General features: G+C 38.2%; 1 protein-coding gene across 3 annotated transcripts in view; it reads right to left on the reverse strand.

Moving 5' to 3' along the window:
• Positions 1-16,838, reverse strand: part of LOC121857719 (endoplasmic reticulum-Golgi intermediate compartment protein 2-like) — a 28,785-nt gene extending 11,947 nt beyond the window's left edge. Inside the window, exons 1-5 of one of the 3 annotated variants that reach the window (XM_042353820.1) lie at positions 16,683-16,838; positions 5,934-6,061; positions 5,301-5,456; positions 4,757-4,881; positions 2,396-2,487 (exon numbers count right to left, since the gene is read on the reverse strand). In XM_042353820.1, the coding sequence (XP_042209754.1) occupies positions 2,396-2,487; positions 4,757-4,881; positions 5,301-5,456; positions 5,934-6,036 (476 nt within the window). In that variant the 5' untranslated portion in view covers positions 6,037-6,061; positions 16,683-16,838. Of the gene's footprint in view, positions 1-2,395; positions 2,488-4,756; positions 4,882-5,300; positions 5,457-5,933; positions 6,062-16,317; positions 16,411-16,529; positions 16,549-16,682 lie in introns of those variants that run through there. The other 2 variants (XM_042353822.1, XM_042353821.1) reach the window with 2 other exon arrangements.
• Positions 16,839-23,767: the final 6,929 nt, after the last annotated feature.

Below are 23,767 nucleotides of genomic sequence, written 5' to 3' on the forward strand. Positions count from 1 at the left end.
ACATAAAGGAAAGGTATACATTTCTTATGTGTGTGGGAGATAGCACAAAGAGCGAGGGAGGGGGACGGGGCAGTGGCACGGGATCTCAGCTTGCTGTGTTAAGTCCCGAGCATAGTGACAAGCTTGCCAATATATTTTTTTCTTTTATTCATTATTATTTCTATTTATTCCTCACATTTACTGGTACAGCATACATTATTTTAGGTACAAAGAATAGCTTCTTCCACATCCAAACCATCCTCTGGGCGATGTGACACAGTAAAGGCTGGCAGTCACTGGGGACGGGCGTGGGCCGCACATGTTACGTCATTCCGAGATCGTATCATCATATCCCGGAATATTGCAAGTTATTACACATCACTTTTTAATATATATTTTTTTCACTTATCAGCTTACTAGCTATTTGGGCGGTTTATTCAGCATTAGTACAGGAGGAAACTGGGGACCTGGAAACCTGTGATGTTTGGTAGGGTCAAGCAGGACAACACTCTTCTCACATGAATCTGGGCCGAGGCTCGAACTCTTGACATACTGGTGAGAGTTATGCACATTACTGCTGTACCACCAACACCCCAGCAGTGACAATGTAGGAAAAGCATTCAAGCACCGACAATTGGAAAATTAATCTTAGCCATCGCATAGAGGTAAATGGCGTTAATTTTTAATCATCGTAAAACTGATCGATCGTATATAGATCCATCGTAAAATGGTCAACACCTACAGTATATGCACATTTATGTACAAGTGAGGTGACCAATAGTTCAACTTCACCCTATTCATTTCAATTTAGAGAAAAAGACTTATAAAAAAGATAAGTCTTTTTATAGGTACTATACACCTTTGGCAATATGAAGCTTCTTTATTATGAAATTTGATTTTCTCTGTTTTGCTTTAAAATTAAGAAAATTAATAAAAAAGTGGAATTCATTAAGAATACATCGCCATAGTTGTTTGTTATTACTTCAGCCAATCAGAACGAAGTACACAACTCAAAACATAACACATTCGCCAGTTGTCTGAGGCCTATGAGATAGCTATGCATGTTGCCATTCAAACATATAATGAAACTATATAAAAGTTGTGGAAAAATCATTTCAATTCTCTAATGTGACTTAGAAAAAAATAAATAAGATAATATAAAACTATAAAATAAGAAAAATGAAGAGCATGGATGTGTATTCTGTGTGGGAAGTAAACATAAGTGTGGAGGCAGGGGGCAGTTTGTAAATAACACATCTTTGTTATTCAGCTGGTTAGACCTACAGTATTTCAGTTTAAAAAAGTACACCTAGCACCTCTAGTGCACCTCTGCTGTAAGTTTACTTTATCCTCTTCGCCACTTATTGTGAAAGTAAATTTAAGCCTAGTCACGCTGCTTTCCCTCAATGTGACATCACAGCATACACACAGTGCAGCAGCCATGCACATCTGAGGCAGCTGGATGGATGCCTGGTTGAATTGTGTCACCCACTCTTGGCATTGCATCACCCAGAGAATGGTTTGAGTGTAGAAGGAGCTATTTTTGTACATAACATATTTACTACACTATTGTATTTTATCCTGTAATGCACTTTGTATCATTCATATTTGGTGAATGCAATATACAGAATAACAAAGGATTGAAACCTATTCCAATTTACTCCATGTTAAATTTAATTCTAACAAAAAAGTTTTCTAGAATGAAGTGAATTTTGTGAACATATCTACTTTGTTGCCAGAAGTATACCTATACTGCATACAGTATTTTGTATATTGTGGCATCAGTGTAACCACTATATCAGAATAATTTTATGTTTCTGTTTATTGATTAAATTATCTGTAATTTAACTGAGATCATTTTGAACACCTATTAATCATAATAAACACCTGGAGTCATTATGAGTACAGTACTTAAGTTACCTGGTGTTATTATGAACACCTATGATTTGCTTGGGGTCATTATGAGCTCTTGTGAATCAATTGGCATCATTGACACTCATGAAATACCAAGTGTCAGTAAAAGCAATAGTGAGACACCTGTGATCATTACGCTGCCAAATCCATCTTCCAATAAGGTCACATAATGACTTTACTCTCGTGATGCTAAAAATCAATAAGCTTCATCCAGTGTACAGTAAATAGAAATCTTGTGTACCATATTCGGTTATACTCCTACACACCACTCAAGAGAGACACTCCAGGAAGTAGAACCACTACCTCACCAGGATGAACACACATAAATTACAGTACTGTACTGTATTACACATAACGTCCCATCACTTACAGAGAAATGTAAAAAAAAAAAAGTAGATAAAAATATTGTATGGCATATCATAACTAATATCTGTGGTAAGAACAAGTGTTTATAAAAGAAAAAAAAAATATGCAGATATAAAAACAAATTTTGCTTGCTTACCTTCGAGGCATATCACCAAAAATATTTGTGTAACCACTCCTCCACAATAGCTCATGTATGGAGTGGAACTGGTCCCGTAGATAGCTGTTCACCTGTACAGTAATTGAAATAAAATACAGTATTAGGCAGATTAGTGCATAGTATGGTAAGTCACTGAATTAATCAATAACCTAAAATAGTAGTAATAAAGAAAGGAATGAATGTGTGAAATTCCAAAAGAGAGACAAGAGCTCTGCAAAAATTCACCATTAGAGTTCCCAATTGAAGAACCTCCCTTGTCCAGGGGACTGCAGTACAACACTCTACTTTATCTACATTCTGGAAACATGGGGCACCATCCTGTCAGATCAGTATATTCATTGCATAAGCAGCTACTCGCCCAGCCCCAGGAAATCAGAGATTTATGAAGTAAGACCCAGTTCCATTTTACCAGTTGCTTCAAGCCCATTGAATAAAACAGTTACTGGGACAAACCACAAAGATAGTTTAATTTCCTCTTTACTCCTCCGTTGAAACTTGGGTTTCAAATTTTTGTTTCCACATTTTCCTGCCCCTAAGAAATATACCAAGAGAAGAAAAAGAAATCATATGTCACTTGTCTCTTCCCTTTGCTTTATGGTCAGAAGGTCTTTTGACAAGTGACCTGTGAGATTCTAAACCAGCATGAAAAGGAAGGAAGGAAGTTATATTTTAACCCTCTTGAGCATTATAACGCAAATTGTGTCAAATCATTGGGTAGCACTTTTTGCATCGGTGACTCGAATGGCATCATTAAACTTTAAAAAATTTGCCCCCCAAAAGTTCTCAAGGTAATTGCATCAAATTTCCGTGCATCATAGATGAATACAAGATCGTGTGAGGGAAGCTTCCAGAAAGTACCAAAGCATGGGTGGTATTCCAATGTCCATCAGTTTCTCCCTCTGGAAAGTTCATAAATTCTGCCTCTATAACTATATAATATTGTACCTTGGACATCTATGAAATTGGAACACAAATATTTTTTTTCTTCTATATTCGAAGTGAAAAATATAGTCTTATTCTCGTCTTATTTTTTTCTGGTAATGTTAACCTGATAATGGCGACATACATACCTGAAAGATAAGCAGAGGAGTGCAACATACATCCTGGAATTCAGAGTATTTTGAATGCAGCACGCAAAAAATTTCATATCTCGCAGGGTCAAGTCATACCTCGGTCAGGGAAGAGTCAAGACGTGCACGGTCACGATGGAGTCAAGTCATGTGTCCTAGCCCCCTTATAGGGAATACTACACCCTGAAGAACTACTGAGTATTCTGTGGTATGAAGTAAATAGTGTAAATAATATAAACAGTGGAAAAACAACATGTGTGTGTGAATAAGTAATTTTGCTCAATCTGCACTTGGAACTAATCCCATAAGTGAATAGAATAAGGCAATTTTCCATAATAAGTTGTGTTCATCCAGAAAATAAGGAAATAAGGACTTGTTCCTAATTGCTGAATCATGATTCCATGTCAGTAGTTGCCGTTTCTCCCTCCCTCACCCTCACAAGTCATCCCCCCACTCATGGCGTGGCCTGGTGTGACCTCCTGCCAGCCCCAAACCCACTGACTTCACAAATTCACCGTGGCCAAACTAAGGTAAGTAATGGACTCATATTAGGTTTCCACATTCTTCTACATACTGTACTTTAATCCACAAAATTTAAAATGATGTTTGGGGAAAATTTATAGACTGGTTTGTGAACTGGGGGGGTTGATCGGCAAAAACTTTACCGCAGTTATCACACAAAAAAAGTTCTTGTGGGAAAAATTGCTGCAGAGCAACGATTAGACCTCTCGTGAGTGGTCCCATACAACTTTTGTTGTGATCACGGGTACTTGAAACTTTATTGTGTAAATGAGAGGGTTAGGAGAACCAAGTGAAGGCAGGCAGGTTAAGAAGAATTCCCTCAAGAAATGCAGTACAATACAATCATGATGATTCCTTATGAGAAATAGTTTTGAATTACACCGGTATAGTTGTACAGTACTGTACTTGTATTAATTAGAGTAAAAAAATTAAAGGAAGCTTAAGGTTAAATACTAGTACAGTACAGTACTTGAATCATTAAAATTAATCTGTCATGCAAAATGTGTAGAACAAATATAAAAATTCATTCAGCTTAAGGCATGGAAAATTAATGCTTTAAAACATAAGTAAACCACACACATGTAACCACACATACCAGTGTACATACTCTAAATGTTCAACATCATGCGTCTAATTCAATAAAACAGGGAGAAGTTCAAAAACTCTTCACTAGAGCAGCTGTAAAGAATACCCCATAAATACTTCTAAATCATTCTACAGCACAGTACAGTAAGTAATAAATCCTCACCCGCTGTACACCTTCAAAATGAATTCGTTGATCAGGATCCAAGACCCACCAAGTATCCTCCATTTCTAAAGAACCAAATGTCATAACTTGTTGACCTGTCATGTCCAACACATCAGCACCAACAACTGCAGGATATAAACTTATGATTTTTATCACATTCCAAACAACAAGAAAAAAATCCAAATGATAATAACTTTGATTGTAAGCATGCATGTATTTTCACTCATACAGACAGTATAAACATCTATTAAGGTTCAGTAGTAAGGAACACAGGGGTTGAATACTGCTCACAGCATTGTACAATTATCGAATTAGTTAAAAAATATCAGCAAAAATGGTGTTAACAAACATTGTTAATATTTTGGATATTATCCAGTGTACAGTACATTATATGCAGTATTATGATTTTGCATAGTGGAAGGTAAAAGAATGTTGGGGGGAAGCTTATTTTGGTCAACATTTCGATTACAGACTGGGTGGGATTTCTAGTAAGTAATTCATATCAGATACCCAGAACTGTATAGTACAGTACAGTACTACTTACATCTACAGGGCATGGCGATTGTGATGTCAACATTTATCTTGAGTTTTTCAGTAAAATCTGCATCTGGCTTGAAGGTGTAAGTGAAAGTGGTCTCCATGTAGTACATCACCTCCATCACCACCAGCCACATCATCAATAACAAGCTTAATACTGAAACTGCAATGCAACAATTATATTTAATTATCTTACCACCAACTGAACCTCAATGAAAATTGTACATTAAAATAGTAATGATGAAGACACCTTTGACAGATCTCATTAACATTGAGAACTGCTGCTTATTTCACCAGATGACTAAACACCCTAATGCTAACCTAACCCCCCAATGGGGTGTTTAGTTGTCTGATAAAACAAGCGGGGGATTCCTAATACCATATTCATGAGATCCCCTCTGACAGAAGAAGAAGCTGTCCTTAATTCTGTTGATGGCAACATTCACAATACTGTAGTCACACATTCTCAAACTTCAAATCAATTTAATTAAAAGATTAAACAATACCATGAAGAATAAACCATAAGTATGATAATGATAACTGAATAAGAGTTCTCATTAAGGTAGTCAGGGTCACTTATTTGCTTTATGTATTGTTTTTCTTACTCCAGAAAGATTAAACAAGAGTATTTTTAACTTACACGTTCCCCCAGTGGTTGATACCTCGATGCACTCTTCAGAAGTTTTAGGGAATGCATCAAGACTCTTCACTGTCTGGAGTGCTTTTCGTCTATGCCGCAACATACTTCACAAGTCACTACACCTCTCCCTGGAAAAAACACAAAATTAATTGAATGTGAAGCTCTTGCATTTACTGTGCTGTATATGTACATTGAAAATTATTCACTACTCAGAGAGAGAGAGAGAGAGAGAGCTATTATATATTACTATACAGTACTATACTGTATATCCAAGCAGAAGAAACAAGTGACCTGTGAGACCCATATCACTGTTGCTACTATGTTACTACATTAATTTCCAAATTTAAGATACTGTATAGTATACTGTATATTTGATTTTATTCTTCATCTCAATATAAATACAGGTATCCCTTGCTATACAAATGTTCACTATACACAAATTATATTCATACACCTCTTTCTCACTATCCAAGAGATATTTGCTCACCCAGTGGTGAGCCCTCACCACCCTCACATAAGGTAATGTAGCAACTGTACAGGTACTCCTCGACTTACGACCACCCGGACATACGACCGCCGCAGTCATATAAAATATTTTTCAAATTACTGTACGTATTTTCGAGTCCAGACGTTAGTGATCGTGCTGTGTACTGACAAAATTTTCGTTTGTAATTCCCTTTAAAAAGGCTGGCAAGCGTAAAAGTGAGAGTTCTCGTGGTGCTGAGAAAAAAAAGAGACACCCATTTTAGATTTTCTATGTATTATTTTCGCCTTTTCGACTTACAACCAATTTGATTTACGACCTGGTCGTCAGTCCGGAAACCCATCATAAATCGAGGAGAGACTGTACAGTTTTATTGGGTTTAACAATTTGTTAAGTACTGTACATACTGTACTATAGTATTGAACAATGTTTTGTTTTTTTCGTGAAAAAATTTTGTATAAATTATTATTAGTGAATTTATTTAAATTTTGTAAGGTACAGCAGAGTACAGTACAGTGATTCCTCGGTTAACGAATGCCTCGGTTAACGAAATTTCGGTTAACGAATTCCCTTCCATAAGATTCTACACTTCGGTTAACGAAAAAATTTCAGTTAACGAATTCCTTACGAATTTTTCCCAACATGTTTTCGCCTGCTCACCAGCTGTAGTATTAGTCCGGCAATACATTAATCGGTTTTAGGGCTTAAATTCGTTACCAATTGAGTAAATATCAAGAAGGTTGTACTATTCAATAATTTTCCAAGTCTTATATTAAAGTTTTTAGTCATTTTAACAATTATTTAACATAATTGAAGTACAGGGAACTAGTTTTTATCGTGCCAAACAGCCACTTGACTCACCCAAAATGGTGTCAGTGTGTGTCCCTGCTCAGTGGAGGAAGCTTCTTGCTTGAGACTCTCTTGAACATAAACTATTTTTACATTTTTACAGTACAATTATTGGTCATTCTGAAGTTTATTTTACATATTGACAATATAAAATGCAGCGCAGTGTTGATTTAAAGAAAATAATCTTGAATTACACCAAGAGAACTAAAATTTTATGGGTGAAATGGCGGCATGGGGTGACTTCTCTTCCACCCCAATGCCTTCTCTTCTCCCTTCTCCTCCACCCCCATTCTAATTCCCATCATCATCATCAACCAGGAGCCTTCTACATGCACACCTCAAAGTAAGTGTACTTTACTGCTTTTATTTTTAGTTTGTTGTAATTTTTGGTGAGCTGGAACCAATTACCCAAAATCCCATTGAAACAATGGTTTCGGTTAACAAAATTTTCGGTTCACGAACGACCTTCTGGAACGAATTGTGTTCGTTAACCGAGGGACCACTGTACAGTAATACCTGTATTGGGGATTCTTGTCATTGGGGAAGGAATCCTATATTTCCTATTTATAATGTTACTGTATTCACTATCTGAATATTCAATATATGAATGGTTTTATAGGAACCTCACCCATTCAAATAGTGAGGGATGCCAGTACAGTACTCTGCAACATGTTCATTACCTGATGCTGCTGGTAATGAACACGTAGCAGAGTACAGTACAGTACTTTATTCAAATTATTAGTTTTAATTCATAATCTTTAAAATAATTTTGCCTGTATTCAACCAATAATCACCTGAGAGGTTTATGTGTCATTTCTATTTATTTACCAGACAAACAGTATCAAACTGATAAAATATTTAATCATTTTGATTTCCAACTTTAGCCTAATAATGAAGTCTCTTAATAATTTATATACAAAATTTAATTGCTGTTCATAATCATACTACTGAAGTAGAGTGCAACAATTCAAAAACTTGAAGTTTTAATAATTCATGCCAATTTATGACCCTTGAAATAATTCACCTGCTTTATACATTTGTTTATCGTTTACAGATTCAGATGCTGTTTTTATGCATTTTACAGAATCAATTTATTCATCCATTTTAATATTGTACAATGCTTCAGCAAATTGACAAACCCTCAATGAACTAAGTCTCATTTAGCCAGAATAAATCACTAAAAGATAAAGTTCAGTGAAAGTTCTTGTCAGTTTGTGAAGTACCAAAGCTAGAAAGGACCATGGCGTACTTGCCAATTCCTAAGTTAATTCAAAGTCATTTATTGTAATTCCAGCACTGAAATGATAAACTTCAAGTACTGTACAGTACAGTACTGTACACTTAACCTGATAACTGTGGTAGAGTGATTCGCCGATCAACCCCCCATTGCACATAAAAACATGTACGGTACGTACAGGTATATCGATTTTCCCCCAACATCATTTTAACTTGTGGATTAAAAGATAGTACAATATGTAGAAGAATGTACATGTAATGTGGAAACCAAATATGAGTCCATTACATGTACTTACCTTAGTTTGGCCAAGAGTCTCTCATAGGGAAGAAAAAGCATTCTTACCTCTATTGTTCACCCCAACACTTGACTTATTTGACAATTTCACTAAAAGTAAATACAGTTGAAGCTTTCAACATAACTCTCAATGGATCTTGAATGTTCCTGCTATAAGCAGGTGCCGGGTATATATATCTTATGGTAACACGTATGTATTCATTCGTAATTTTAAGTATAATATATACAACAGGGGTGGCTAACCTTTTGTGTGATGTGATCTACTTTTTCCACAGTTACCCTGACACGATCTACCAGCCTAATATTCACCCAAAACACTCCCCCTCCCATGGCACATTTTCTGACATTGGGATATTTTATTCACTGAAAAGGTTCCAGAAACTTCCTCCTGTTGCCATGGATTTGATCTGAATATTATTTTAAAGTTTCAGAAGTTCATTTTCGACTTCAGATATGTCCATGTTAAATACTGATGCCATTCTAGATGCAATATCTTCACCAATTGAGTCTTTACCAAATGGAAAACACGTACAGTATATGTTGCAACAGGTTGTATTTCTGCTATATCTTAAAACCGCCTGTCAAACTATGAGGCAAGGTTTTGTATCTGTTTAGTATAGTGAGCACTGTCAAACTGGTCACAGTCTTTTCCTTGGTTTTCTAGTTCAGACATCATATTTCTGAAGTTTCGTAGTTGATGTTGCTGCAGCTGCGAAGACACTCGTTTTAGTTTCTGCTTGAAAGCAGTCACAGCACTCATCATGTCAACTATAGCTTTATCTTTCCCTTGCAGATCTAAGTTTAGTATATTCAGCATAGCAGTCATATCAACTAAATAAGCTAAATCTAACAGCCATACTTCGTTGTGATCAGAAGTTAGGAAACCTATCATCACTCCTGCACAGGGCAATGAACCCACTGATTCGGCCAGCCATTGCAGGTGCTCCATCAGTTGTCATAGATACAAGTTGGCACCTGTGTAATATTAACAAAATCACTGAAAGTCTGAAATATGTCTTCAACCCGAGTTTTTCCTTTTAATAACAGAATTTTCAACAGTTCCTCTTTGGTACTCATGTCTTTAAACACCATTCTAATGAAAATGCATAATTGAGATGTATCGACCACATCAGTAGACTCTATCAAATTGTAATGAAAAGAACACACACCCATGTATGTCTTTAATCAGTTATTCACCCAAATTCCCAGCCATAAATTCACAGCGCCTCATGACAGTGTTTCTTGATAACTGAACATCCTTAAAAGAAAACAGTATTTCAGACTTATTTTTGAAATTTTCAAACAACAAATCTGCTGCTTCTAAAAAGCCTCTTTGAATATTTCTCTATCTTGAAATGTTTTTTTATGCTTTGTAAGTACTCGACTCACCCTGAATGATGCAGTGGTTTGCTACCCTTGATTTTGAGCTTGCGCCGGTAAAAAGAGTTTGTTGTGCAGTAAGTTGTGATTTCAGTTCATTAACTTTCCTCTTTCGTAGCTCACTTTTGGGTGGGAAATCATTATCACACTTCTTGTAAAAACTTTTATATGCATTTCAAGATTTCCTTTCTTGGCAAAGCTGGAGATGCATGGCAGATCAGACACACACACTTCAAATTATTCATGGTAAAAAAATACTTTCTCCCATTCATTGTGAAAATGGTAAATTTTGGTCCAGAACTCATTTTTGGTTCAGTTGATGGCCAATAACCTGTATTTGGAAAAGAAAAAGTCGTACGTGAATACGAGAATTGCTTTTTTCCATGACTTTTCCTATGTGAATATGGGAGTTACTAACTGTAGGTGCAGAACGTTTTTATTTTATTTTTTATTGTTTTTCCATAAGCAATTGTCTCCGGCTAGTGTGGACACTTCTGTCTACTCTAGGGTTGCGGCGAGAACTGTTGCCAAGCTAAAAAGTCAGTAATTCTCATAATCACCCAAGACTTTTCCAAAACAAGAATAACTAGTATTACAGATGGCTGAAAATCACTGCATTGTTGGTGACAAGTGTGTAGGCTCGTAGGGACAGGGTTGTCAATTATGATTCTCTCTCTTTACTTCTGACAAGACTCCTCAATATTGAGTCGACTTTTTCATTCCCAAATTCATTAATACAAGGTTTAACGTGTATTTGTAAACTCATAAAAGCAAATACTGGCTTAGTTTTAGCCTACAACTGATGGCAACTTGCTGATCAATTTCCTCGCCAGGAACCAGTCAGCACCCGTCCGTATGAACGCGAACAATTCCTATCAGGTTCTGCCACATACAGCATGGCACAGTTGAAGTTTTTCTGTATGTATCGTTCTGATGTGTCCATAATGATAATCTATTCCAAGAAAAAATCTGAACAAAAATAATATCGCAATGATTATGAACAAAATTTTAATATGATATTTGTACAGTATGGCAGCTGGTCATTAAGTTTAACTATGCCATGCGATCGACTAGAGAAGGGATCTCGATCGACTGGTTGGCCACCCCTGATATACAACATCAACATGGGATTTCGTGAGATTTCTGAAAAAGAGGAAAGAGAAAACGTACGTCTCAGTGGTGGGACTCAAGAAAATGGCGAATGTAAACTTCTTACATTTGACCCAGCGATATAAAAATTTTTGCGCGTTGCATTCAAAACACCCAGAATTCCAGAATGTACTGTATGTCACACTCTTCCGCTTATCAATCAAGAATGTATGTCACAGTTATCGGGTTAAGTACAGTACCGTACCAAATGTCCTGTACCCCCTGTATACAAAACCCATTAAACCAAATACGAATTCAGCATTGCTGTTCCTAAAGAAACTTGATGTCATAGTTTTTATCGTAATGGTCTAAGTGTGGATTATATTAAAGATTATTATTGTGTTTCTTATATTTCTTACCGTAGAGTTCGATACCTTCACACTGGTTACTTACAGGAGATTATGGTGTATCAACATAGAAATTCACTCCACCACCCGACTCCATGATTTATACTTGATAAATGATGATTTAATGACTTCCATTAATTTCCAACATCCATCTAAGTTATTGGTTATACTTTGTCATAACCAATCAGTCATTACCTTTAGTAATAATAAGATAGAATCACAGATACGGGCAGATAATTGCACTTACAATTATTTGACAAGCTTCCATACAATAATTTACAATTTGCATGGATATAGGAGTCACTCACATTCACTCTGTAATAAAATTAATCTTCTAAAAAGGGGGAATTTTCAACTTGGGACACATGTGATTACTCTACTATGGGTATGACTTAACAGAGCCTTCAACTCTTCAAGTGATACATTTACTGCCAGCCTGGATTGCTCTTGTTGCAACCAGGCTTCCGCACAAGAACTTCTTTCCACGGCGAATAACAACAAAAAAGTACTCTTGGGTTACCACACATAGTCTCGTGTCACTAACAGTCACTGTAGACGGTTGCCGCGGCAGGGAGAACTGGTAAGTGTGACTTGATTAACCACTTAGGTTCAGTAAGCCAGCCTGGATTGCTTTTGTCACAACCAGGCTTCCACACGTGATTTTTCCACGGGGAATACAAACCTAGATTAACACACTTAATCTTGTGTCGATCACGGTCACTGTAGACGGGTGTCGCGCAGGAGAACTCAGTAGGCGTGACTTGATTAACCATTTACTGTAGGTTTGATAGGCCAGCCTGGATTGCTCTTGTCGCAACCAGGCATCCACACGTGATATTTACACGGGGATTACAACCTAGGTTAGCACACTTAAGTCTCGTGTCATTGACGGTTCACAGGACGGGATGACGGTGGAGGACTCTGTGTGGTGTCCCGTTCCCTTCAGAAGGGAGAGGGTGGGGACGACATCTTAACTAACCCATGGCCTAGGGGATACTACTCAAAATGTGGTTTTGGGGCGTGAGGCGACGAACAGTACAACACTGTCTCAATGGCCTCCCCCTATAGACTGGCTAACATACCACAAATGGAAAAAAATGGCGGTCATGGCTCGCCGGGTGCCTTATTTCTAGTAAAACAAACTTTGGAGTTGGTTGCGTGGGTAAGCCTAACGCAACCCATGACACTTGGCTTGTGCTTCTAAGTTCAAAATCTTTATTCCAGTAAAATTCAATTTAGTTTCATAGTACTACAGTATACTGTACAGTACAGCATTATTTTTTTTTAATTTTCAAAAGGATTTTCACCAATTTCATATGTAAATCTGTTGGGGAATCAAGTTAAAACTTTGAATTAAAATAGTGAAGCAGACCAGGGGATCCAACCAAATTCGACCTGAGCAACACTACCTTACGATTATTAGGTGACATATAGCTTACATCTGGTTCTTGAAGATTTTACCTGACGATTAAACACCCTAATTACTGCTATCCAGGTAAGTTAAGTTAGCTTAGCATTAAGGTGCTTATTCTTAATCCCTTCAGTATGGGGATGTAATTTTTAGTATTTTAATTGGCTAATGCCGCACAATTTTCTTCAGTTCAGAAGGGAAACTGCCTGTATACAGTAATACTGTATCTCCGTTAGCCAGAACTCTCCAATACATATAAAGTACAGTATACTGAATTAGAGAAGCTATTAATACTGTACTGTACTATATATTTCATAATCTACCATTTTCAATACAAACTCACCAAATTTCATTTGACGGCAGGTTTTCTTTCATGACTGGCAGCTTACTATTTTGCACATAAATGTTATTTTTTTGGGAGAAAATGGGAATAGTTTCCACTGCCAGGAATGCATCTTCAATTTACAGTTATTGTTCATTGCATTCTATCTGTTTTACTATTTATTAACCTGCACTCAAAGAGATGAGGAATTTTTTAACAAGATTTTAGCAGACCTTTGGTAGTTCAGAAAGTTCTATGGTTCGGCACCAGTCAGGTCCCGAAGGTACTGGGTGAGAGTGGTTCAACCTGTTTTATGAAACATATTCAATTCTCAGTTTCTGACACATGATTCATAACACTGAGAATGAAAAAAAGCAACTTTTATTCTATCACATAAATATCCAAATACCCTGTACAGTACAGCAGTTATGGTGAAAATGTAAGTACAATCATTTCTGCTACAATGCGTGTTTTGTCAACGCGAATTGGTTGTAACACAATTGATGAATAGGGGAACGCCTTTTGTAAAACGCAAACTTTTACACACAAATGTTGGCTATAACACGATTCCATCCACAATGTTTTAAGTGTAGCGTGGCGAGGGGTTATGCAATGTTTGCAGTTCACGTTCGACACCATATGTTCAATTGATTCGTGTGTTTTGTTTGTGAAGTGTTTTTAGAGTGGTACTCTGTAAATTTTGTTCTTTTTTTTTCAAATTTAGCTGTTACCTATAAATACTGTATGAAAAGAATAAGTAAAAGGAATGTTTCCCAGTGATGACTGATAACGGTTTACACCAGCACTCTCTGTTTACATCACGTGATCAGTTGAATCGCTCGGTTTCTGTCGATTGCTCTATGAAGTGTCCATGATTTTTGCTGTTTTCTCCAATTTTTTTGTGTTCGCCATTGAATATGGAAAAGCAAGGTAAGAAGAATGTTTCCAACAAGCGTTCTGGTGATCGAATTGCCGGTGGTGAACGTAAAAGAAAGGATATAACACTATTGCTGGAACAAGCTTGAGTAGCAAATCTGTGAGATCACGGACAACGTAATATGCACCTAACCCTATTTTCTCCATAAGCCGCTATTTTTATTGCGCAAATTTCTAGAGCGCGAGGTTTCACAAGAACGCAACTATTTCACAAGAACGCAACTATCGCGTTGTAGCAGAAATGACTGTACTGCACTGTACTGTACAGTAAATCATTACCAAAACAAACATTACAGACCTAAGTATGATTTTATCAGAAATGGACCACAATTACCTGAGTCCATAATGGCTAAAATCACACAGACTGTGACTGTTTTAATCAATTCACCAAAGCACTAAAGGCACAAAGCATAAAACCTTCTATACCATTAGTGAACATACTGTAGTACTGTACCTACATATTTTTATATTTTTTTCAGTAATACTTTAAGTTGGTTGTGCACCTGAGCTAGCATCTTCAGATATTATTTAATAAAAGGTAAATGCTTCCTTACCTCATGACATGTCCAAAACACTATTTTAAGCCATCCTAGACACTTCCAAAAACATGCCAGCTATTTCTACAATATATGATTTATTGGACATAAAATGGATACACCTAACCTAAACTAGGTTAGGGGAGATAGTTTCAGAAGTTAGGTAGGTTAGGTTGGTTCATTTTATTACCAATAATTCATATGCAATGGATATTTTGCTGTAACAGGCTAAGTTCCTACTAACGCTATTTTACCATGAGTGCACTCTGATTGGCTAATTGTCCATTACCAGTGAACAAATGGCAAAATATCCACTGAGTTCATTTTTCCTAGAGATGTTTGGATGATACTGTAGTAGGTAAATAGAAATGACAATGCACTGGTTAGGAAGTTAGGTGAGGTTAAGTAGATGAAGTGAGATTAGGTGAGGTAAGGTTCTAATTGATTCTGTGAATTGTCACTTTGAATTGATTAGTCAATCAGAGCACACTCACGTAAAATAGCATTAGTAGGAACTTAGCCAATCACAGCAAAATATCCACTGCCTAAATCATATAACACAGCAGTAGCTGGTAAGTCTTTAGAAACACCTTAGATACAAACAAATTCCTTTCAATTTTGAGGGGTTTTTATGAGGAAAGGAAGCATTTATCCTCTACAGAAAAATTTCCTAGAGTTATTCGTTAAGGGACACAACCATCACAAAACATTCCATTATTTCCTTGTTCCACAGGACCAAAGCCAGATATACAATCAAACAAACATTTTAAGTCAAAATCATATAAAAAAACAATACATTTCAATGTTTGTGAGCCTAGAATACACTTTTACCCACTGTAAATCTTGATTTTATATTCATAGTGGACATTTTGCCATGACCAGCTAAGTTCTTAATACGGTATTTTACCGTGAGTGCTCTGATCGGCTAAGTACTTTTTGTTTAATATGATGGGAGGTCCGCCTCCTGGCTAGGAAGCTAGGTAAGGTTAGGTAGGTTTCTTTGGTTGGTTAGGTCAGGTTCTATTAGGGTCTAGTAAATGTCACCTCTTTTATAATAAGAACATCTGTGGAAAAAATGACCAAAATCAAACAACTCCTTCTGGTTAGGTATGTTTTTAGCTAAACAACGATCGACTCACAGTGAAATAAATGCTAAATGCTGCGAGTCACGGTCACATATCGTTCTTGTGTTGTTCGCCGGTTATGGGCGATTAGCCAATCAGAGCACACTCACTGTAAAATAGTGTTAATAGGAACTTACCTGGTCACTGAAAAATATCCACTGCCTTTTATATTCTTAATTCTCAAACACTAAGCAATATACATTCTTCTTTATCCTCAAACACTAATATACACTCTTATTTATTCTCAAACACTAATATACACTCTTATTTATTATCAAACACTAATATACATTCTTATTTATTCTCAACACTTGCCTTGCTCTGTCCTGACAACAATCACAGCACAGTCAGCACAGGAAACTGGCACAGGAAATCAATCTTACCCCATGAGGTACCCGATTCTTTGAGCTTGAAAAGAGAAATTTCTATATATAGTGCCAGTACTAAACTAAACAATATCACTATCAACCAGCACGTAATAATATACACTGAGAAGATAGTACAGTAATACAGTATTAATCACCAACCATTAGTGATCATGAGACAGGTTCGTCTAAGGTTTGATTTCACGTTGTTCCATTCCAATTCACTTTTACCTGACACATAACCTAATATTCATACTGATAAACCATTATAGGTTATGAATAAATTGTATAACCCATCTAATAAGTGATACATACCAAGATAAAGTACACACGGGTTGACCCTCACTAAGCCTCTCAGCTGGTGCCACCTCTCATGTCAAGTTTCCATGTTGTCTCTTATTTTCTCTTGATTATTCTTCTTCTTTCTCACTTACAGTTGATATTGATGTTGACAAATAAGATTATATAAATTGATTTTACTATTCCACCATGATACAATATTTTTTATTTATTGCTAATGTAGTTGATGCGTGCTGTATTTTCTATGGTTTTCATTTTAAGTTTATCGTAACTACACGGGGTACATAAATATTCTTAATGCTACAATTGACTTTTAATTTTCAACTATGACCTTAAATCTTGACTCAAAAGAGAATCTGCTAAAAGTTGAATACAGTATAGTGAAAATTAAGAGCAAAACAAAAATAAGTCCTACAGTACATAATTATACTCAAAGTTCTATCTCTCATGATCTTCAAATGTTTATTTTCATTCTACCACTTATCAACAGCTTACTAGACGTGCGGGCGGTTGATCTATCCATTGTAGTACAAGGGGAAACCTGTAATGTTAGGTAATATGTAAAGGGTTCGAGCCCAGGGGCAGATCCAGGGGGGGGTCCTGAGGGTCTGGGCCCCCCTTTTCATCAGAAAATTACAATGCTTTTCCTTTAAAGTAGTATTGTAAACAGGCGCTTTTTTGTAAAGTAAAAAGTAATTACTATTGACCTCAGAATATCTCCTAATATCTTTTTACTTTACTTTTATCCTCTTCGCCACTGATCGGCTCGTTAGCCGCCCGGGCGATCGGTCACGTCTCTGTCACGCACTGTTGGCAAATACTGGGCATGCACCGGCTCCTGAATGTACCTGAACCCGCTCCAGTGTTGGTCAAGTCTTGTCTTGAAAGAGCTCACACTCGGTGCCGTCACAACACTCTCTGGTAGATTGTTCCAAGAGTTTACAACCCTCACGGTTTTCTGGACTTGGGGCTTCTTCAATCTTGAGCTGTGACCCCTTGTGGGGCGAGCGTCCGCCAGCTCCAAGTAAGGACACTCAACTGAGTAGTGCCCCCTGAGATGGCATATGGCTTCAAAACGGCCACAAAATGCCCATGATATTGCCCAAATTTAAAAAAATGTATTATATAGGGGGTGGGAGGGCTGTAAGACTCCACCCTCTCCCCCAGCTGGGTGGGCTTGTGGGGTTATGAGATATTGGTTCACACTCAGGATGGGTTGGAGAAAGGAAACTCAGAATGTGCTCTCTGTATACATATTGTAATGGATGTACAATGCAGCTTGGTGCTGGGGAGTGGCAGCGTGGGTCCAAGCGTGGAGTAGAGAGAGCTGGTTGATGAGGGTGCTCAGAGGAGGACACGCAGCTTGAGAGGCGCCATAGTCGCCGGCGGGAGCGAGGGCCATCAGGCGGGAGCGGAGGAGGTGTTGCTTGCTGCGGCTGAGCTAGAAGGAAGAGGTAGGTCACGGCCACGTGAGGTCTTATATAGCAGGGGTAGGCGTGGCTTGATAGTTGACCTCCGCTTTGTTAGGCGGCGCTGGTTACCGACCTAGACCACGAGGCGCAGGCTGGGGAATTCGAAGAAGATCGGCTAGTCAGCGACAAGCGGTTGTGGGGAGGGGATCCACTACAATACTCCCCCTTCCCTCCAGGCGGTGTAGGAGACTTGTTGTCTGCAGGGTTGCATCCCACATGTGAGACATAACGGGAGGTACAGGAGACTTGTTGTCTGCAGGGTTGTATCCCACATGTGAGACATAACGGCGAGGGCGTGGATGAGCCGGCCGCTATGGGAGACACTTTGTCTAGATACACGAGATCTGTGGGAGAAGCAGAGGGAGAAGGAGGGTTGTGGAGGCGAGGAATGTGGTGCTTCTCTCGCGGCAGGTACACAGTCCTCAGTAGCACCTGGTGGGGTGTGTGGGTCCGCGTCAGGAGCAGGGGTCGCGTCAGGAGCAGGGGCCGTGTCAGGAGCAGGGTCCATGACAGCAGCAGGGTGCATGACAGCGGCAGGGTGCAAGACAGCAGCAGGGTCCACGACAGTAGCAGGGGGTACCTGTGGTGTAGGGGCTGTAGCTGTAGAGCCGATGAGAGCTGCCTCCGTGTGGATAAGCCAGTCTTCCAGTGATCAGTTTCTCCTCCATTCTGTGTGAGTGCGTCACTCCGGGTTCACCATTTGTGGGGTTATGAGATATTGGTTCACACTCAGAATGGGTTGGAGAAAGGAAACTCACAATGTGCTCTCTGTATACATAGTGTAATAGATGTACAATGCAGCTTGGTGCTGGGGAGTGGCAGCGTGGGTCCAAGCGTGGAGTAGAGAGAGCTGGTTAGTGAGGGTGCTCAGAGGAGGACACACAGCTTGAGAGGCGCCATAGTCGCCGGCGGGAGCGAGGGCCATCAGGCGGGAGCGGAGGAGGTGTTGCTTGCTGGGCCTGAGCTAGAAGAAAGAGGTAGGTCACGGCCACGTGAGGTGTTATATAGCAGGGGTAGGCGTGGCTTTATAGTTGACCTCCGCTTTGTTAGGCGGCGCTGGTCACCAACCTAGACCACGAGGCGCAGGCTGGGGAATTCGAAGAGGATCGGCTAGTCAGCGACAAACGGCGGTTGTAGGGGAGGGGATCCACTACAGGCTCGCTATACTCGCCATGCTCCCCCACCCACAATTTCATGGACACTCCTTTTGATATTCCTGGATCCGCTTCTGGAGTCCTGCTTGGCCCAGACACTTGTTATCTAGTGTGACTGTACCTTCGTAGGGTCAGATTGGATAACAATTATGTCTGGGCCAAGCAGGACTCGAACCCTTGACTAATTCAATTTGGTGAGAGATACGTGTGTTATTGCTGGAAGATGTTGGAGGCTCCAATCTCTCTCTCTCTCTCTCTCTCTCTCTCTCTCTCTCTCTCTCTCTCTCTATATATATATATATATATATATATATATATATATATATATATATATATATATATATATATATCAAAGTTAAACTGAAATAGAATGGTGTCATCAATAATTTTACTGATTATATAATGGCTATTCTTGGCTATATATAAATAAGTTAAGGAGTTAAGTTACAAACCCAAAATGGTCTTTTCTCCATTTATTGATAAACTAAAAATGTCACAGGCTATGAGTAAAAGCACCGTAATTAACACTGTAAGCTGTGAGAGTTAGTTAAGGACAGGGCTCAGCTTGACTGAGTTTAGTCATCCGTCCGATTCTCGTGAGACTCAAGTGAAGACTGGTCCTTGTAAGGACTGGGTGAGGGGAGGTGTCTCTGAAGGAGAGGTCGGGCTAACCCTACAATCTCAAGGTCGACCTACTGATAGAGGAATTTCCCCTCACGTGAACAGCACATGGCAACTCACAGCTTATGAAAAATTGCCGTGGGGTGATTGAATTATATAAACTAAATGTATTAACCCAAATTTATATAATTGTTATTGCCATGAGACGGGGGCTAATGCATGGCTGTAGTCCAAGATTTTGAAAACATGCAGACGACAACGTGACGTCACATAAGTACGACTGTATCGCCAGCCTAATTCTGGACTACACAAAATGACGTCACTGTACCTTGAGGCTCCACCTAGTATTATTACCGACTATTTTACACTCACTCATGTCTTAAGTATATAGTCTTTGCACTTACCCTGCAAACGACTCACGGAGGGAGATACGAGTCAATTGAAAAGTAATGGCATTGTCTGGACTTTCTTTTGAGAATGCCCGATTCTAGGCAAACACAAGTGATCGCGGTGAGAGTTTGAACGCTCGTGACAACGTACAGCGAATGAGGGTGCGCCAAGTCCGTAGACTTGCATCGTTTTCCATCGTAAATAAAATTGTTAATTAATGCCTTCCTAAAGAAACCATCGACATGGGGACCAGGTTTGTTCCACTCTACGAATTTTTTGCGATTTTTCCACCAAGTTTGATGAAAAACGATTGTGCCGTTACGGCTGCCCAGAACAGACACACACACAAACAGACACACGCCTAGTCCTATATTATATTAGATGACAGGATAGTGATGTTATTGTTGTGATGATTTACTAATGAACCACTAGGATATATCAGGGCCGGATTCAGGAGTGGGCAAAGTAGGCAGCTGCCCAGGGGCCTCCACAATCTGGGGGCCTCCACATATTACAATATTTTATTTATTTGTTTATTCATTTGGATTATTTTTTTTTCATTCTTTAAAATTCATGTTTATCTATTCCATCACGTAAAACTATGTTCAGCAAGAAGCGTGATAGAAATTAGGCTAGCTACTCCTTGAAATTCATGATTACCTGGTTTTCCTATGAACAGTATATTTTTAATGAATGCTGTTGTTTGTGTTGTTAATAATATATTTAGAATTCCACAAACATATATTGATTAAAAATGAACTACATGGAATAACGAAATTGAGATTAAAAAAAAAAAAAATAATAAAATATTTTTTCATTATCACTTCCATTACGAATGCCATCAGGGCGCTGTGTTTGTTGACAGTCGGTCGGAGGGGGTTGGGTCGTGTAGTATCTGCACATCGGTTGTCATGTGTCTGTCGATTAAAGATGAGACTTGCGTCACCCATGATTCGTGAACTTCCCACTAGTAGACATAAACATGTCTTGCAGATTTAAAATGAGAGAGAGAATTGTCATGTGTGCTTGTTGAGTGAAGTCGTCGCCGCTCAGTGATGAATGATCTTGTCAGTTGTCATTTCCAAGAACATGTCTTGCAATTGTTTTACTATTGGATGCAAAACTTCAATTTTATTTATAGTTGAGTTAATACTTATTCTGAATCTATCTGACCTTGGACTTAAAGAAGCCTACACATGCATTCTTGGACAGAACCATTATTTGAGTAGAGGTTTATCTGATTAATAATGCAAAGAATCATCTCTCTGTAATAACTAATAATATATTCTTTTCTGTGAAGTCTCTTGAAAATTTTTGACATGTGCGGTAGTAGCTATATCAGGGCTGGTCGACTTGAAACCACATGAATGACTCCAGTCATGTCTCACTTTTGTGTGTGTGTGTGTGTTGGGAATTTGTACACTATCAATAAATATAAAGTTAATTAAAAATTTCTCAATGATCTAATTTCCTCAATATAACTGCATATGGCTTCAAAATTCTCCAAAGAAGTGTTCAAATTTCAAAATTTTCCAGGGGGGCTCACAGCGCCCCAAAGGAACTCCCAGATGTTTAGGCTCGCTTCAATCGCCACCTCACCCTCTTGGGTAGTTATAATGAGGGGGGCCTCCACAAAGAGGCTGCCCATGGGCCTCTACAGGTCGAAATCCGGCACTGGGATATATCATCATTTATATTAATTAATGGGTAAAATTTTACTTTAACTACCATAAGTATTTGGATGGTTAGATTAGATAGCCTACATTGGGTAATTTTTTAAGTTTTGGTCATCCTTGTAGTTAGACATGCAGACTGTTTCTTCTGATGGTTTGCGATGTGTTATGGACAATTTTGTCCTTCATTTCTATCGGAAATCACTAGTTTCGAGTTACTAGTTACTACCCCACTTACGTGTGTATGTTAAGCTAACCTTATAACTTATAATATAACTTATCATACCTAACCTAACCTAACCTAACATATGACCTGTACTTTCTTATGCGATAGTGTTACGGTCATCTCCCCCTTACCCTCAATATTTGTTTCAGTTACCCATTATATTTAGTTTCTGTTGTTTCCCAATTTTTTTAGAATCGAAATTCCAAGTTTATGGTAAAGCTTTAAAAAATGTCTTGATTATTTTATATAAGTATGTATACTAGTATTTGTTTCATTATGTAAACTTTGTAGAATATATTTTTATTTTTTATACATTTATGAAAGACTGTAAGAAGCAGGTGTGAAGTACAAAAAGAATTATAAATTATATGTTGATGAAACAAGAAAGTATTGGAACATTGTTTTGGAATTGGCGGCACCCTTGGTAGCTAGATTGAGGAGGATGGGAGGGTCAAGCTTGTGTGGTGCACATTTATCTATTATTATCTGGGCAATCATGGATAATTATTGTGTTAACTACAGTGTAATATGTTCATATAGTCTAAAGAGTTTTGTAGTAGTGAGAGAGTACTGCATTTGGTGGAGAAAACATTCTGAGTGAATTGATTTGTGGCCTTTTGTATGCACATGGATGGAGAGCACATATTTCTTATATTTTGTTGTTAAATATATTTTGTTGTAATTTTAAAGCTGTGTTTTGATTAAACCAGTTTTAATGGGAACAGTGGTACTGAAATAAACACCTGTCAGCTGTCAAGGGGAGGTTGTTAGCCAGAAATAAGGTTAGGATCTGTGTTTAACATTAAACCTCTCTGTTAACAGAAGCTGTTATTTCAGTCTCCTCTGATATATTGGGCCTATGGGCTGACTATACATCCTCTAGTGATCCTAGAAGAGGGTGTGAAGGTTGTAACAATAGAACAAAAATTTGCGACAGAAATCCCGTAGAGATAATTTGTCTTATTGTTGAAAGTACTTAATCCCATAGTTAGAATCTTAAGGTTCCCTAAATGACCAAAACCAAAATAATACCAATACTGTTTGGAATGTTTATTCTGTTAAATTTGTAGTAGGGGCAGCTGATATCCATTGAATTAGTTAATGTGCTTAGTAATATTTATATATTCAATATAAGAACATAAGAATGGAGGAAACTGCAGCGGGCCTATTGGCCCATACTGGGCAGTCCCGTTTACACCCAACCCCTATTGCTCATATAAGCATCCAACCTATGTTTGAAGCTATTCAGCGTATTCGAGTTAATGATGATGTTTGGCAACTTGTTCCATTCATCCACAACTCTGTTTCCAAACCAGTGTTTACCTATTTCACGCCTAAATCTAAATTTGTCTAATTTAAAACCATTGTTACGAGTTCGCTCCTGGTTGGATAGTTTGAGTACCTTTGTAATGTCCCCTTTGTTTAGCCCTGACTTCCACTTATACACCTCTATCAGGTCGCCCCTCGCTCTACGTCTCTCGAGGGAGTGCAAATTAAGGTGCTTTAACCTGTCTCTATACTCAAGGTTCCTAATGCCCGGGATTAGTCTTGTCATTCTCCTCTG

This window comes from Homarus americanus, unplaced genomic scaffold (genome assembly GCF_018991925.1).
Source record: "Homarus americanus isolate GMGI-L3 unplaced genomic scaffold, GMGI_Hamer_2.0 scaffold16712, whole genome shotgun sequence".
NCBI classification, from domain to species: domain Eukaryota; kingdom Metazoa; phylum Arthropoda; class Malacostraca; order Decapoda; family Nephropidae; genus Homarus; species Homarus americanus.